Genomic DNA, 17,730 nt, shown 5'->3' with positions numbered 1-17,730 from the left:
CGTCAAATTCAAACACTATTTTAATGGAGGATCATCTGATACAAAGATTCGTGACGGATAACGTCAAATTGCAGAGAGTATTTAGAATGATGAAATGTGACGTTACAATTACTGAGATAATGTTAAATTTTGATGCGCGACGCTACGTTACAAGCGTGTGGCATCATATTGCAGAAATTATGCAGAGGTCTGATGCCTGATGTATTACCTGAGTATGCCTATTGCAGATCTGCACGAGTTTTCCAACGATCCCCCGGGGTTCCAGTACGCCGCACTCTACCAGGGAGCTGATATAACGTGCAAGGTCCCCACCTACAACCCAGGTACAACCAGCATGAGTTAGATCACTCCTGAAACACAAACATGATATATCACTCCTGAAACACACAAAAATGTGTTATATCACTCCTGTAACACCAGAAATGTGTTATATCACTCCTGTAACACACAAAGATGTGATATATCACTCCTGTAACACAAACGTGATATATCACTCCTGAAACACAAAAGGTGTTATATCACTCCTGTAACACATAAAATTGAGTTATGTCACTCCTGTAAAACAAAAATGTGTTATATCACTCCTGTAACACAAAAAATGGTTACATCGCTCCTTTAACACAAAATGTGTTGTATTTCTCCTGTAACACCAGAAATGTGTTATATCACTCCTGTAACACACAAAGAAGTGTTATATCACTCCTTGAAACACAAACATATGATATATATATCACTCCTGAAACACAAACATGTGTTGTATCACTCCTGAAACACAAACATATAATATATCAGTTATGAAACACAAACATGTGATATATCAGTCCTGACACACAAACATGTGATATATCAGTCCTGAAACACAAACATGTGATATATCAGTCCTGAAACACAAACATGTGATAGATCACGCTTACAACGCATATATGTCACACATCATTCCTAAAACACAAGAATATGTTGTATATTATTGAAACCCACGTAAGTGATGTATGTTGTGTGTTGTGTCTAGTGCTAATCTATGGCCTACATAATAAAGATGTTTGTGTGTTGTATCTAGTGCTAACATAATAAATGTCTGTGTGTATTGTGTCTAGTGCTAACATAATAAAGATGTTTGTGTGTTGTGTCTAGTGCTAACATAATAAAGGTGTGTGTCTGTTGTTTCTAGTGCTAACATACTAAAGGTGTTTGTGTGTTGTGTCTAGTGCTAACATAATAAAGGTGTTTATGTGTTGTGTCTTGTGCTAACATAATAAAGGTGTTTGTGTGTTGTGTCTAGTGCTAACAAAATAAAGGTGTTTGTGTGTTGTGTCTAGTGCTAACATAATAAAGGTGTTTATGTGTTGTGTCTAGTGCTAACACAATATAGGTGTTTGTGTGTTGTGTCTAGTGCTAACATAATAAAGGTGTTTATGTGTTGTGTCTAGTGCTAACATAATAAAGGTGTTTGTGTGTTGTGTCTAGTGCTAACATAATAAAGGTGTTTGTGTGTTGATTCTAGTGCTAACATAATAAAGGTGTTTGTGTGTTGTGTCTAATGCTAACATAATAAAGGTGTTTGTATTTGTATCCAGCCCTGACGTACCAGTGGTACAAGAACAATGCAGCCCACTTCGTCCGGCCCGAGCTGAATGAGTACCAGTTCATATCCCACAATGGGAACCTGTACCTGTCCGAGGTCCAGCAGTCGGACGCTGGCTACTATCACTGTGTGGTCACACTGTCCGTGCCCTCGGGGCAGGTGCTAGCAACGTCCCAACCCCCATCGAGAACCAGCCTTGGCATAGAGCTCAAGGTGGGAGGAGAAAGTAAGAGCCAGATTATTGCATCCCCAAAATGTGTATTGTTGATTGGTAACAAAATTTGAGCTATTGTAAGAAAGGACAATAATGTGTTGTGTGATAATTTGTATCAGTGTATATAAATATATGCTTTGGTGTGTATACACACATATATATATAGCTTATAAAGATTCCTTATTAACTGCATTTAACTTAAAGAAGCTCATTGTTATTAACAAGTATATGTGAACTAAACATGGCCTTTTCAGCCGCCATGGACTTCGGGCCGACCATCCACAACGACTTTCCGGCAGTGTTTCCTAACCCGTCCTTGAGGGGACAGAACATCCGACTAGAGTGTCTGGCATACGGAAAGTAAGAGAGTACTGGTCGTGTATATACTGTACAGATGTACACCACACACAAAATACAACATGCTGTAACATACACAGTAGAAGGTACACTGTACACAGAACAGCATGTTCACTTTGTTTAACACAGTTAAACATGTCCATAATAAACTGTTACTGTACAATATGTACATTACACATAGTGCAACATAGTGCAACACGTATACTATACACCGAGCAGCGTGGTGTCTGTGCACTACCTATTGCAGTACACACAGGAAAACATGCTCACGATACACAGTAGAAAGTTTGGCGCTATGCAAAAGACCGTGTAACAATTTAGTACAGCACGTCTCATAAAGACAATATACATTGATAAACGTATTTGATATGGATTGCAAAAAATATAAAATATTTATTCGTGTTAAATCATGTAATGTGTATAATATGAACAGAATATATCTTCTATACATATATATTATACACGGTACACAATGCCAAGAGTATATAATATACAGAGTAACACGTGAGCTGTAAGCATGATATATATATACTCCACAGTGAGATGTGTGCTATAAGTATATAACAGTTAAACATATTTACTATACATCATATCGTGGACACAATAGAGTACAACTGAATGACAACACCACCTCACTGCTGTGCCCCTCCCCAGGTTACCTCTGTATTACTCGTGGACTCGGGGTGACGGCGTCACCAACCTCGGCCTCCCCCACAACTCCCACCTCGAAGACCACAACCGCGTGCTCATGATTGACGACGTCAGGGTGGAGGACGGCGGTAACTACACCTGTCACGTCAACAGAGGCGCTACTGCAGCGGACACTAAATCTTTCTTCGTCAATATTGAATGTGAGTCTTCGTGTGGCAGACATTGGCAGACAAGTGACCGATGTACCTATATCTGTACCCAACAAATCATAGACAAGTCCATCCAGATTGTGTTTGTTTGCTGTTGAAAGTCGCACGAAGCAATATTCCAGCTATATGGCGTCGGTCTGTAAGTAAGCGAATATGGACCGGGCAATCCGGTGAATAACGATTTAAGCACTGATGAACGCAAATTGGATACGATGACATGTGTCAACTGAGCCAATCTTCAATGTGGTGTTAAGTCATTTTCAAAAAGGGGGGGTCGGACCCTTCCCCCCCTTTGGATCCGCCAATGATGTTAGCAAGGAATATGTAAGGTTCAACACAATGCCCATATATGTGCCTGTACATCAGCTGCTATCTGTTGACTAAGCACACGAGGGTTAGTAGTGTTACATTTCATCGTTTTCAGCGAGGCCATATTTCATATTCCCACTGCGAGACCAGTTCCTGGATGTTGGTAGTCAGATGACATGGCGTTGCCAGGCAACTGCTATTCCACCAGCAGTATATTCCTGGTACAAAGACACGGAACTACTGACGTCAACGCCAGGCGATGTTGAGATCGTCGGCAACGTTCTCACCATCAAGAACGCTAACGCCGAAAAACACAATGGAATGTACCAGTGCTCAGCGATCAACCTACATGGGAAGTCCTTCAGTACTGCCGAACTGAAGGTGTTATGTACGTACCTAATGTGTTTGTAAATACCTAAATGTGTCCAATCTGAGGACACACTCAATGGGTTTTATAAAATGTGTTTTAATCGTACCTGATGTGTGTTTGTAAATACCTAATGTGTGCAACCCCGAGGCAGCACCTAAACCCGACTACGTACCTGATGTGTGTGGGTTTGTGTGTACGTACCTGATCAGATGTGTGCATTTGTGTGTACGTGCAACATGTGTGGGAAAGGTCTTGTGCTTACTTCGATGTGTGTGGTTCATTTGGTGTTCATATAATGTGTGTGTGTGTGTGTTTATTGTGACATCAGTCACAACACCTATTTTGTTAGAGAGAGGCAGGTCCAGACAGAGAGATATTTGGTGCTATGAACAATAAATAATATTTCATCGCTACCATCTGTCCAATCTGAGGACACACTCTAGAATAACAAATAGCCTGATGGCACCAGTCCAACTGTTATTGATTGAATGGAGCCACTTATAGACTGGACAGACGGTGCCGACAGGGGCAACCCCATTGTTTACTACATCATTGAGTTCAACACCAACTTCAACAGCGACTGGAGAGTCATGATTCAACGTGCGTATACTTCATGCCTTCAAGAAGCATTTTGACATCACACATCGGTGTGAACCTACATGTAAACACAGGGGTATTGTGCTGGAGCCTCTCATGTATACAGGTTTCTAGTTAAGTGGGTGTTCACCGTATATGCAAATCATGCTTAACTGTTTCATCAATTCTGATAAATCTCTTTTATACGTGTCTCCGTGATATTGACAAATTAAGGCAAATTGTTTGATCTGCATTCTAGAAGTTTGTGAGTCAAAAGTTGTATGCTTCATTGTTTGACAAATACCGTCAGGCAGTTTACGTAATGCAGGGAGGAGGATGGAGACATGTTGAATTCAGGAGAAAACGGAGCCATAGTTATTCACAACTGCAGTTAGAACTTTATTGATAATAATTGTGGAAGTTAAAGCAAGGTGTGTCGCCTGCAGGTTTGGGTGTGCCAGAGACGGTTGATGAAGATAACCCCGACAAGAGGACGACCAAGCTCTCTTCTCTCCGTCCCGGCACAGGGTACAGATTCAGGGTGCTGGCAGCCAACATGTTCGGCCACGGGGACCCCAGTATGGCCTCCAGTAAGTTAGGGACCACCACAGGAGATTGGTTATAGGTGCAGTGTGCACTCAGTAAGCCATTGACCACCGCGGGAGAATTAGGTGCAGTGTGCACCCCAGTAAGTCAGGAAACACTACAGGAATACGTGCATTGTGTAGCACTATCGTCAGGGCTAGTTGTAGGAGGTACGTGAGAAGGTCGTGGTAGCACCACGGTAGTGCTCATTGTGACACATTGTAACACCGTTTGGAAATGAAACGGTCCTATCATAGGAAGGTTGAAAATTATTATAATGGGGGAATTCAGTCTTCATATCGCGGCAACATGGTTGTAAATATGTGTCTTCATCTTATTGCAGCATGGTTAAAGGTGTCAAGTCTTCATCTCATATCAACATGGTTATAGGTGCCAAGTCTTCATCTCATTGCAACATGGTTATAGGTGTCAAGTCTTCCATCTCATTGCTGCACGGCTATAGGTGTCAAGTCTTCATTTCAATGCTGCACGGCTATAGGTGCCAAGTCTTCATCTCATTGCTGCACGGCTATAGCTGTCAAGTCTTCATCTCATTGCTACGTGGTTATATGTGCTAAGTCTTCATCTCATTGCTACGTGGTTATAGATGCCAAGTCTTCATCTCATTGCTGCACGGCTATAGGTGTCAAGTCTTCATCTCATTGCTGCACGGCTATAGGTGTCAAGTCTTCATCTCATTGCTACATGGTTATATGTGTCAAGTCTTCATCTCATTGCTACGTGGTTATGGGTGTCAAGTCTTCATCTCATTGCTACACGGTTATAGGTGTCAAGTCTTCATCTCATTGCTGCATGGTTATAGGTGTCAAGTCTTCATCTAATTGCTGCACGGTTATAGGTGTCAAGTCTTCATCTCATTGCTACACGGTTATAGGTCAAGTCTTCATCTCATTGCAACATGGTTATAAGTGTCAAGTCTTCATCTCATTGCAACACGGTTATAGGTGTCAAGTCTTAACCTCATTGCTACACGGTTAAAGGTGTCAGGTCTTCATCTCATTGCAACATGGTTATAGGTGTCAAGTCTTCATCTCATTGCAACATGGTTATAGGTGTCAAGTCTTCATCTCATTGCTACACGGTTATAGGTGTCAAGTCTTCATCTCATTGCAACATGGTTATAGGTGTCAAGTCTTCATCTCATTGCAACATGGTTATAGGTGTCAAGTCTTCATCTCATTGCTACACGGTTATAGGTGTCAAGTGTCAAGTCTTCATCTCATTGCTGCACGGTTATAGCAAGTCTTCATCTGCTACGTGGTTACGCTACGTGGTTATATGTGTAAGTCTTCATCTCATTGCTGTATAGGTGTCAAGTCTTCATCTCATTGCTACACGGTTATAGGTGTCAAGTCTTCATCTCATTGCTACACGGTTATATGTGTCAAGTCTTCATCTCATTGCTACGTGGTTATAGATGTCAAGTCTTCATCTCATTGCTACACGGTTATAGGTGTCAAGTCTTCATCTCATTGCTGCATGGTTATAGGTGTCAAGTCTTCATCTAATTGCTGCACGGTTATAGGTGTCAAGTCTTCATCTCATTGCTACACGGTTATAGGTCAAGTCTTCATCTCATTGCAACATGGTTATAAGTGTCAAGTCTTCATCTCATTGCAACACGGTTATAGGTGTCAAGTCTTAACCTCATTGCTACACGGTTAAAGGTGTCAAGTCTTCATCTCATTGCAACATGGTTATAGGTGTCAAGTCTTCATCTCATTGCAACATGGTTATAGGTGTCAAGTCTTCATCTCATTGCTACACGGTTATAGGTGTCAAGTCTTCATCTCATTGCAACATGGTTATAGGTGTCAAGTCTTCATCTCATTGCAACATGGTTATAGGTGTCAAGTCTTCATCTCATTGCTACACGGTTATAGGTGTCAAGTCTTCATCTCATTGCTACACGGTTATAGTGTGTCAAGTCTTCATCTCATTGCTACGTGGTTATAGATGTCAAGTCTTCATCTCATTGCTGCATGGTTATAGGTGTCAAGTCTTCATCTCATTGCAACATGGTTATAGGTGTCAAGTCTTCATCTCATTGCTACACGGTTATAGGTGTCAAGTCTTCATCTCATTGCTACACAGTTCTTCATCTCATTGCAACATAGTTATAGGTGTCAAGTCTTCATCTCATTGTAGGTGTCAAGTCTTCATCTCATTGCTACACGGTTATAGGTGTCAAGTCTTCATCTCATTGCTACGTGGTTATAGATGTCAAGTCTTCATCTCATTGCTACACGGGTGTTCATAGTTATGCCTTCATCTCTTTGCAGGCATGTACCATCTGCCTAGTGCCGCCCCAGTGGTTGTCCCCATGGAGGTTGGGGGTGGGGGAGGGAAAGTGGGAACGCTGACCATCACGTGGCAGGTGGGTATCCCAGCGAAAAGAAAACAAGAATATAAAGCCAGAATAATGATAAACGTATATTCTTCAGTACTGTGACTATAGGGCGTGACACTGAGACTGTCCTTGTGACAAGGGGAGTAATCCATCATTGACGACTTTGTATTCCAGCCCCTGTCGTTGGAAGACGAGAGCGGGCCAGCGATCGGGTACTATGTGTTCTGGCGGAAAAAGACGAACAGCCACGGCTTGTGGCAGCGGGTACGTTACACAATCGGCAACAGCTAACGTCTCCACGTCCCTAACTAGTGACATACCACAAGTGTGAACGACGGTTCCTGTTACAGATACATAGCTGACTTGAATTAAACTCAATGACCAATTTTAGATAATACTTAATAGAATTACAACACTATTAAGAGTTGGAAATAACGTAAACACAGCGACTTCAGACGTAAACATTGTATTTCCCACGAAAGAGCTGTTGTCTCGCGTATTTTTCAAGAAACAATGTAAATCACAATGTCACTCTATAAATCATAGGTCTAGTCTAAATGTGTTGTATGAAATATCTCCAGCCGTGCCGAAATTGACGACTGAATTTGGAAATCTAACAAATATTTTGTATCAACAAAAATAGTTTCAACGACCATGATGTGTGTGTACTTCTGTAGGTGGACGTCTTCGGCCGTATCGGCACCACAACCATCACCGTGGGGGACAAAAACTACTACCTCGAGTACGAGGTGATGGTGGAGGCTTTTAACAGCCTGGGACGGGGCCCCAACTCCACAGTATCCGTCATATACTCAGCAGAAAGCCGTATGTAACTCATAATACATATACAATACAGTATCATCAGTCACATTATATTTTATAGTATTAGTTGCGTGGTATACAATGTTTTCAGTGGACAGTACTAGTGATTATTTGCTGTCTGTGTGTGTTATTAGATTTACCCAGTGCCGACGGTCGCCCTTTTTTCTTTGTTTCCTCCAGTGCCCTACGCCACACCCACCAACATCTGGATCGACACCTTCAACGCCACCGCCATCGTTGTTTACTTCGACGCCGTGGACGACACAAGGGAAGCGGTCAAAGGGAAAATTATTGGATATCAGGTATTCTATAGATTAATCAAATTAGTTATCAGGTATTATATAACTTTTATCACATTGAATATCAGGTATTCTATAGCTTTTATCACATTGAATATCAGGTATTCTATGGCTATTATCACATTGGGTATCAGGTATTCTATAGCTATTATCACATTGGATATCAGGTATTCTATAGCTATTATCACATTGGGTATCAGGTATTCTATAGCTATTATCACAAGGGGTATCAGGTATTCTATAGCTTTTATCACATTGGATATCAGGTATGGTATAACTTTTATCACATTGAATATCAGGTATTCTATAGCTATTATCACATTGGATATCAGGTATTCTATAGCTATTATCACATTGGGTATCAGGTATTCTATAGCTATTATCACATTGGATATCAGGTATTCTATAGCTATTATCACATTGGATATCAGGTATTCTCTGACCGCCTCCGTGGTGTAGTGGTTAGAGCGTCCGCCTGGAGAGCGGAAGGTCGCGGGTTCGATCCCCGACCGCGTCATACCAAAATACGTTAAAATATGGTACTTGTTGGTCCCTGCCTGGCGCTCGGCATTAATGGGTACAACAAGGACTGGTCGGCTCGGAGTCAGTATACTGTGTCTGAGTGGGGTATTCATGCTTCACTGCGGCATGGTATCTCAGTGAGCTAGCACTATAAAACCAGCTTAAGTCTGGGCTAGTATAAGCAGCCACACATACACAAACACGCATGTGGGTCGTCATATGAGCGAAATATTCTCAAGCACGACGAAAAACCCAATTTCACCTCACCTCACCTCAGGTATGCTATAGCTTTTATCACACACAAAGACTGGTCAGCGCAAATTACACAGGAGACAAATAGAACAAAACAATATGAAATCTCTTGTCAGAATTTCTTAAATTTGAAACTCTTCTCACCACATATATTATCCTAACTTATAAGAGTTGGTTTGACAATAGTAAATGCATGTTTGGTGTAGGTGAACTTCTGGGTAGAGGGAGAGCCTGAGTTTGTAGGACATTCCTATCACTATGGGCAGCGGAGTCAAGCTGTTGTCATCGGACTTATCCCGAACTATGACTACTGGGCTAACGTACAGGTGTTCAACTCGGCAGGACTAGGTCCAGAAAGCGAAATCAGCAGGGGCTCTACAGCAGGAGAAGGTTAGTCTGTGTACATCTCCGACCAGAACTCACCTGTTGGATGTTGTGGGAGTCTGATCACATTTGAATCAAGCACCCACCTTCGAGATACACGAGCAGAAAGTTACTCTGTTTACATGTATATCACGCTCGGACATTTGATACGCATCACGTTGTGCTATACATTTGTGATTTAAGCTATAGTATGAGATGTTGTCTTGCAAATACAGCTTATTACCTGAGTTGTGTGTCTGCAGGTCCGAACGCCTACCCCGAATACGTGGAGGTGCACAGTAACGGTCCCAACAGCGTGTACGTCCACTGGAGGGGCATCTCCACCGTCCCTATCATAGAGGAGGCATTGCAAGGATACATTGTAAGTCCCGAGGGCGCGGGTGAAGGCGTGTTATCTGTTTACAAACATTCCCTTGAATTTGGTTCATTCGTCCTAGACTGAATATGTGTTAGCACGACTTCTTAATATCTTTGTGCTTACTTGTTCTTTCTAATAAAATAAGAAAGGTGTCTTGGGAAATGTCTATACAGACGTTAAGGTGTCTTGGGAAATGCCAATATACAGACTTTGAGGTGTCTTGGGAAATGCCAATATACAGACGTTAAGGTGTCTTGGGAAATGCCAATATACAGACGTTAAGGTGTCTTGGGTAATGCCAATATACAGACGTTAAGGTGTCTTGGGAAATGTCAGTATACAGACGTTAAGGTGTCTTGGGAAATGCCAATATACAGACGTTAAGGTGTCTTGGGAAATGCCAATATACAGACGTTAAGGTGTCTTGGGAAATGCCAATATACAGACGTTAAGGTGTTTTGGGGAAATGCCAATATACAGACGTTAAGGTGTCTTGGGGAAATGCCAATATACAGACGTTAAGGTGTCTTGGGAAATGCCAATATACAGACGTTAAGGTGTCTTGGGAAATGCCAATATACAGACGTTAAGGTGTCTTGGGAAATGCCAGTATACAGACGTTAAGGTGTCTTGGGAAATGCCAGTATACAGACGTTAAGGTGTCTTGGGAAATGCCAATATACAGACGTTAAGGTGTCTTGGGAAATGCCAATATACAGACGTTAAGGTGTCTTGGGAAATGCCAATATACAGACGTTAAGGTGTCTTGGGAAATGCCAATATACAGACGTTAAGGTGTCTTGGGAAATGCCAATATACAGACGTTAAGGTGTCTTGGGCAATGCCAATATACAGACGTTAAGGTGTCTTGGGAAATGTCAGTATACAGACGTTAAGGTGTCTTGGGAAATGCCAATATACAGACGTTAAGGTGTCTTGGGAAATGTCAGTATACAGACGTTAAGGTGTCTTGGGAAATGCCAATATACAGACTTTGAGGTGTCTTGGGAAATGCCAATATACAGACGTTAAGGTGTCTTGGGAAATGCCAATATACAGACGTTAAGGTGTCTTGGGAAATGCCAATATACAGACGTTAAGGTGTCTTGGGAAATGCCAATATACAGACCTTAAGGTGTCTTGGGAAATGCCAATATACAGACGTTAAGTTTTTTGGGGGGAAATGTCAATATACAGACCTTAAGGTGTCTTGGGAAATGCCAATATACAGACTTTGAGGTGTTTTGCGAAATGCCAATATACAGACGTTAAGGTGTCTTGGGAAATGCCAATATACAGACGTTAAGGTGTCTTGGGAAATGCCAATATACAGACGTTAAGGTGTCTTGGGAAATGCCAATATACAGACGTTAAGGTGTCTTGGGAAATGCCAATATACAGACGTTAAGGTGTCTTGGGAAATGCCAATATACAGACGTTAAGGTGTCTTGGGAAATGTCAGTATACAGACGTTAAGGTGTCTTGGGAAATGCCAATATACAGACGTTAAGGTGTCTTGGGAAATGCCAATATACAGACGTTAAAGGTGTCTTAGGAAATGCCAATATACAGACCTTAAGGTGTCTTGGGAAATGCCAATATACAGACGTTAAGGTGTCTTGGGAAATGCCAATATACAGACCTTAAGGTGTCTTGGGAAATGCCGATATACAGACGTTAAGGTGTCTTGGGAAATGCCAATATACAGACCTTAAGGTGTCTTGGGAAATGCCAATATACAGACGTTAAGTGTTTGGGAAATGCCAATATACAGACGTTAAAGGTGTCTTGGGAAATGCCAATATACAGACTTTGAGGTGTCTTGGGAAATGCCAATATACAGACGTTAAGGTGTCTTGGGAAATGCCAATATACAGACGTTAAGGTGTCTTGGGAAATGCCAATATACAGACGTTAAGGTGTCTTGGGAAATGTCAGTATACAGACGTTAAGGTGTCTTGGGAAATGCCAATATACAGACGTTAAGGTGTCTTGGGAAATGCCAATATACAGACCTTAAGGTGTCTTGGGAAATGCCAATATACAGACGTTAAGTTTTTTGGGGGGAAATGCCAATATACAGACGTTAAGGTGTCTTGGGAAATGCCAATATACAGACTTTGAGGTGTCTTGGGAAATGCCAATATACAGACCTTAAGGTGTCTTGGGAAATGCCAATATACAGACGTTAAGGTGTCTTGGGTAATGCCAATATACAGACGTTAAGGTGTCTTGGGAAATGCCAATATACAGACGTTAAGGTGTCTTGGGAAATGCCAATATACAGACGTTAAGGTGTCTTGGGAAATGCCAATATACAGACGTTAAGGTGTCTTGGGAAATGCCAGTATACAGACGTTAAGGTGTCTTGGGAAATGCCAATATACAGACCTTAAGGTGTCTTGGGAAATGCCAATATACAGACGTTAAGGTGTCTTGGGAAATGCCAATATACAGACGTTAAGGTGTCTTGGGAAATGCTAATATACAGACGCTAAGGTGTCTTGGGAAATGCCAATATACAGACGTTAAGGTGTCTTGGGAAATGCCAATATACAGACGTTAAGGTGTCTTGGGAAATGCCAATATACAGACGTTAAGGTGTCTTGGGAAATGCCAATATACAGACGTTAAGGTGTCTTGGGAAATGCCAATATACAGACGTTAAGGTGTCTTGGGCAATGCCAATATACAGACGTTAAGGTGTCTTGGGAAATGCCAATAAACAGACGTTAAGGTGTCTTGGGCAATGCCAATATACAGACGTTAAAGGTGTCTTGGGAAATGCCAATATACAGACGTTAAGGTGTCTTGGGAAATGCCAATATACAGACGTTCAAGGTGTCTTGGGGAAATGCCAATATACAGACGTTAAGGTGTCTTGGGAAATGCTAATATACAGACGCTAAAGGTGTCTTGGGAAATGTCAGTATACAGACGTTAAAGGTGTCTTGGGAAATGCCAATATACAGACGTTAAGGTGTCTTAGGAAATGCCAATATACAGACGTTCAGGTGTCTTGGGAAATGCCAATATGCTGACGTTAAGGTGTCTTGGGAAATGCCAATATACAGACGTTAAGGTGTCTTGGGAAATGCCAATATACAGACGTTAAAGGTGTCTTGGGAAATGCCAATATACAGACGTTAAGGTGTCTTGGGAAATGTCAGTATACAGACGTTAAGGTGTCTTGGGAAATGCCAATATACAGACGTTAAGGTGTCTTGGGAAATGGTCAGTATACAGACGTTAAAGGTGTCTTGGGAAATGCCAATATACAGACGTTAAGGTGTCTTGGGAAATGCTAATATACAGACGCTAAGGTGTCTTGGGAAATGCCAATATACAGACGTTAAGGTGTCTTGGGGAAATGTCAGTATACAGACGTTAAGGTGTCTTGGGAAATGCCAATATACAGACGTTCCAGGTGTCTTGGGAAATGCCAATATGCTGACGTTAAGGTGTCTTGGGAAATGTCAGTATACAGAGGTTCAAGGTGTCTTGGGAAATGCCAATATACAGACGTTAAAGGTGTCTTGGGAAATGCCAATATACAGACGTTAAGGTGTCTTGGGAAATGTCAGTATACAGACGTTAAAGGTGTCTTAGGGAAATGCCAATAAACAGACGTTAAGGTGTCTTGCGGAATGCCAATATAACAGACGTTAAGGTGTCTTGGGCAATGCCAGTATACAGACGTTAAGGTGTCTTGGGAAATGCCAATATACAGACCTTAAGGTGTCTTGGGAAATGCCAATATACAGACGTTCAGGTGTCTTGGGCAATGCCAATATACAGACGTTAAGGTGTCTTGGGAAATGCTAATATACAGACGTTAAGGTGTCTTGGGAAATGCCAATATACAGACGTTAAGGTGTCTTGGGAAATGTCAGTATACAGACGTTAAGGTGTCTTGGGAAATGCCAATATACAGACCTTCAGGTGTCTTGGGAAATGCCAATATACAGACGTTAAGGTGTCTTGGGTAATGCCAATATACAGACGTTAAGGTGTCTTGGGAAATGTCAGTATACAGACGTTAAGGTGTCTTGGGAAATGCCAATATACAGACGTTAAGGTGTCTTGCGGAATGCCAATAAACAGACGTTAAGGTGTCTTGGGCAATGCCAGTATACAGACGTTAAGGTGTCTTGGGAAATGCCAATATACAGACGTTAAGGTGTCTTGGGAAATGCCAATATACAGACGTTAAGGTGTCTTGGGAAATGCCAATATACAGACGTTAAGGTGTCTTGGGAAATGCTAATATACAGACGCTAAGGTGTCTTGGGAAATGCCAATATACAGACGTTAAGGTGTCTTGGGAAATGTCAGTATACAGACGTTAAGGTGTCTTGGGAAATGCCAATATACAGACGTTCAGGTGTCTTGGGAAATGCCAATATGCTGACGTTAAGGTGTCTTGGGAAATGTCAGTATACAGAGGTTAAGGTGTCTTGGGAAATGCCAATATACAGACGTTAAGGTGTCTTGGGAAATGCCAATATACAGACGTTAAGGTGTCTTGGGAAATGTCAGTATACAGACGTTAAGGTGTCTTGGGAAATGCCAATAAACAGACGTTAAGGTGTCTTGGGAAAGGTCAGTATACAGACGTTAAGGTGTCTTGGGAAATGCCAATATACAGACGTTAAGGTGTCTTGGGAAATGCTAATATACAGACGTTAAGGTGTCTTGGGAAATGCCAATATACAGACGTTAAGGTGTCTTGGGAAATGTCAGTATACAGACGTTAAGGTGTCTTGGGAAATGCCAATATACAGACGTTCAGGTGTCTTGGGAAATGCCAATATGCTGACGTTAAGGTGTCTTGGGAAATGTCAGTATACAGAGGTTCAGGTGTCTTGGGAAATGCCAATATACAGACGTTAAGGTGTCTTGGGAAATGCCAATATACAGACGTTAAAGTTGTCTTGGGAAATGTCAGTATACAGACGTTAAAGGTGTCTTTGGGAAATGCCAATATACAGACGTTAAGGTGTCTTGGGAAACGTCAGTATACAGACTTTAAGGTTTTATGGGGGAAATGCCAATATACAGACGTTAAGGTGTCTTGGGAAATGTCAGTATACAGACGTTAATGTGTCTTGGGAAATGTCAATATACAGACGTTAAGGTGTCTTGGGTAATGCCAATATACAGACGTTAAAGGTGTCTTGGGAAATGCCAATATACAGACGTTGAGGTGTCTTGGGAAATGTCAGTATACAGACGTTAAGGTGTTTTGGGAAATGCCAATATACAGACGTTAAGGTGTCTTGGGAAATGCCAATATACAGACGTTAAGGTGTCTTGGGAAATGCCAATATACAGACGTTAAGGTGTCTTGGGAAATGTCAGTATACAGACGTTAAGGTGTCTTGGGAAATGCCAATATACAGACGTTAAGGTGTCTTGGGAAATGCCAATATACAGACGTTAAGGTGTCTTGGGAAATGCCAATATACAGACGGTAAGTGTTTTTCGGGAAATGCCAATATACAGACGTTAAGGTGTCTTGGGAAATGCCAATATACAGACGTTAAGGTGTCTTGGGAAATGCCAATATACAGACGTTAAGGTGTCAATATGCCAATATACATGGCCGTGTGTGACATGTATGTAAGACTGTATCTGTACTTTGTACAGCCTCATGTAACAACGCTGCAACTATATGTAGCAAGTCTCCGGGTTCCAAACGTTTCAGCTGAGGTACTGGCCGGCCAACAGTGACCTGCGAGATGCGACTGATGTGGTTATAGACGCAAAGAAGACGCAGGGTGTCATCACCGGTCTGGAAAAGGGCTTGGTCTACAAGCTGAGGGTAACAGGTTTCAACGCAGGCGGGGACGGGAAGAAAGCTCCACCTGTGTATTTCACCCTAGGTAGGTTGAAATGCATGTCACGTGTTCCCAGTGTCATTGAGACGTAAAGACACGTGCCCTGTTTGAGGGATTCCATATTGCTGTACAGATCTGAATACGAGAGCTTCAAACACGAACGATAACTCTCGTAGTAGTAATTTGTAAACTGTGCCTATTTTTCATGTTAAAAAACGCTGAACCTTTCTCATATAAAAGCATCTACTTATATCGTTCAGTACAGTTGGTTGGTAACTTCACAAACAGAAAGTATATTCAGTACACAGGCCTAACAATGATTATATCCACGAAATGTAAAATACTCTGTGGATATCAACTTCATTATATTATGACCCGACATTCCGGTTACAGCTTCTTATACCGTTGTCAAGCAAGAGTAAAGTCAGACATCCGTGGTCTCTGGTTACTTATAATTATGGCTTGAGTAATTTTGAACATTGTGCCAGTTTTCATCTGGTGAAGTACTGGGTTCTTTGATAAGATTCCTTATGCTGATGTTGTGGTTAGGGCAGTTGTTCATGTGGTCTGAGATGGCTGATGTTGTGGTTAGGGCAGTTGTTCGTGTGGTCTGAGATCGCTGAGGTTGTGGTTAGGGCAGTTGTTCGTGTGGTCTGAGATGGCTGATGTTGTGGTTAGGGCAGTTGTTCGTGTGGTCTGAGATGGCTGATGTTGTGGTTAGGGCAGTTGTTCGTGTGGTCTGAGATGGCTGATGTTGTGGTTAGATGGGCTGATGTTGTGGTTAGGGCAGTTGTTCATGTCTGAGATGGCTGATGTTGTGGTTAGGGCAGTTGTTCGTGTCTGGTCTGAGATGTTCGTGCTGAGATGGCTGATGTTGTGGTTAGGGCAGTTGTTCGTGTGGTCTGAGATGGCTGATGTTGTGGTTAGGGCAGTTGTTCGTGTGGTCTGAGATGGCTGATGTTGTGGTTAGGGCAGTTGTTCGTGTGGTCTGAGATGGCTGATGTTGTGGTTAGGGCAGTTGTTCGTGTGGTCTGAGATGGCTGATGTTGTGGTTAGGTTGTTCATGGGTCTGAGATGGCTGATGTTGTGGTTTAGGTTGTTCTGTGGTCTGAGATGGCTGATGTTGTGGTTAGGGCAGTTGTTCGTGTGGTCTGAGATGGCTGATGTTGTGGATTAGGGCAGTTGTTCGTGTGGTCTGGAGAGATGGCTGATGTTGTGGTTAGGGCAGTTGTTCGTGTGGTCTGAGATGGCTGGATGTTGTGGTTAGGGCAGTTGTTCATGTATGTGGTCTGAGATGGCTGATGTTGTGCTGTGGTTAGGGCAGTTGTTCATGTGGTCTGAGATGGCTGATGTTGTGGTTAGGGCAGTTGTTCGTGTGGTCTGAGATGGCTGGTGTTGTGGTTAGGGCAGTTGTTCGTGTGGTCTGAGATGGCTGATGTTGTGGTTAGGGCAGTTGTTCGTGTGGTCTGAGATGGCTGATGTTGTGGTTAGGGCAGTTGTTCGTGTGGTCTGAGATGGCTGGTGTTGTGGTTAGGTCTGAGCAGTTGTTCGTGGTAGTAGTCTGAGATGGCTGAGTGGTTGTGGTTAGGGCAGTTGTTTGCGTGGTCTGAGATGGCTGATGTTGTGGTTAGGGCAGTTGTTCGTGTGGTCTGAGATGGCTGATGTTGTGGTTAGGGCAGTTGTTCATGTGGTCTGAGATGGCTGATTATCGGTCTAATTGTGTTATAGATGGAATGTGTTATCTTCCTTCTGATTTTCCCTCAATTACAACTGGTTGTGTTCACAATCACTTTGGGTTATTGTTCATTTGAATTCCTCCTACCATTGGTTGTCAGTAATAGAATGCTAGTCTTTAAATTCTGTTCCCATAGTGAGTGCTATGCTAGTGTAGTGAGAGGTATGCTAGTGTAGTGAGAGGTATGCTAGTGTAGTGAGTGGTATGCTAGTGTAGTAAGAGGTATGCTAGTGTAGTGAGAGGTATGCTGCATTGTGAGTGAGAGGGTATGCTAGTGTAGTGAGTGGTATGCTA

The 17,730-nt window shown here is 42.2% G+C and overlaps 1 protein-coding gene across 1 annotated transcript in view; it reads left to right on the top strand.

Annotated features, from left to right (window-relative positions):
- LOC124284686 (contactin-like) overlaps window positions 1–16,878 on the top strand; it is a 35,520-nt gene extending 18,642 nt beyond the window's left edge. Inside the window, exons 8-23 of the mRNA XM_046720788.1 lie at window positions 228–323; window positions 1,575–1,808; window positions 2,051–2,156; window positions 2,808–3,004; window positions 3,438–3,710; window positions 3,844–3,869; window positions 4,187–4,292; window positions 4,715–4,858; window positions 7,157–7,251; window positions 7,399–7,488; window positions 7,902–8,049; window positions 8,227–8,348; window positions 9,326–9,509; window positions 9,746–9,864; window positions 15,569–15,746; window positions 16,715–16,878. Of these exons, the coding sequence (XP_046576744.1) occupies window positions 228–323; window positions 1,575–1,808; window positions 2,051–2,156; window positions 2,808–3,004; window positions 3,438–3,710; window positions 3,844–3,869; window positions 4,187–4,292; window positions 4,715–4,858; window positions 7,157–7,251; window positions 7,399–7,488; window positions 7,902–8,049; window positions 8,227–8,348; window positions 9,326–9,509; window positions 9,746–9,864; window positions 15,569–15,746; window positions 16,715–16,878 (2,282 nt within the window). The remainder of the gene's footprint in view (window positions 1–227; window positions 324–1,574; window positions 1,809–2,050; window positions 2,157–2,807; window positions 3,005–3,437; window positions 3,711–3,843; window positions 3,870–4,186; window positions 4,293–4,714; window positions 4,859–7,156; window positions 7,252–7,398; window positions 7,489–7,901; window positions 8,050–8,226; window positions 8,349–9,325; window positions 9,510–9,745; window positions 9,865–15,568; window positions 15,747–16,714) is intronic.
- The last annotated feature ends 852 nt before the right edge of the window (window positions 16,879–17,730 follow it).

The sequence above is a fragment of the Haliotis rubra genome, unplaced genomic scaffold, assembly GCF_003918875.1.
Source record: "Haliotis rubra isolate DU_JTF1 unplaced genomic scaffold, ASM391887v1 Scf342, whole genome shotgun sequence".
In the NCBI taxonomy this organism is placed as follows: domain Eukaryota; kingdom Metazoa; phylum Mollusca; class Gastropoda; order Lepetellida; family Haliotidae; genus Haliotis; species Haliotis rubra.
Note: the sequence above shows the minus strand (reverse complement) of the source record. Positions and strands in the feature narration are given on the sequence as shown.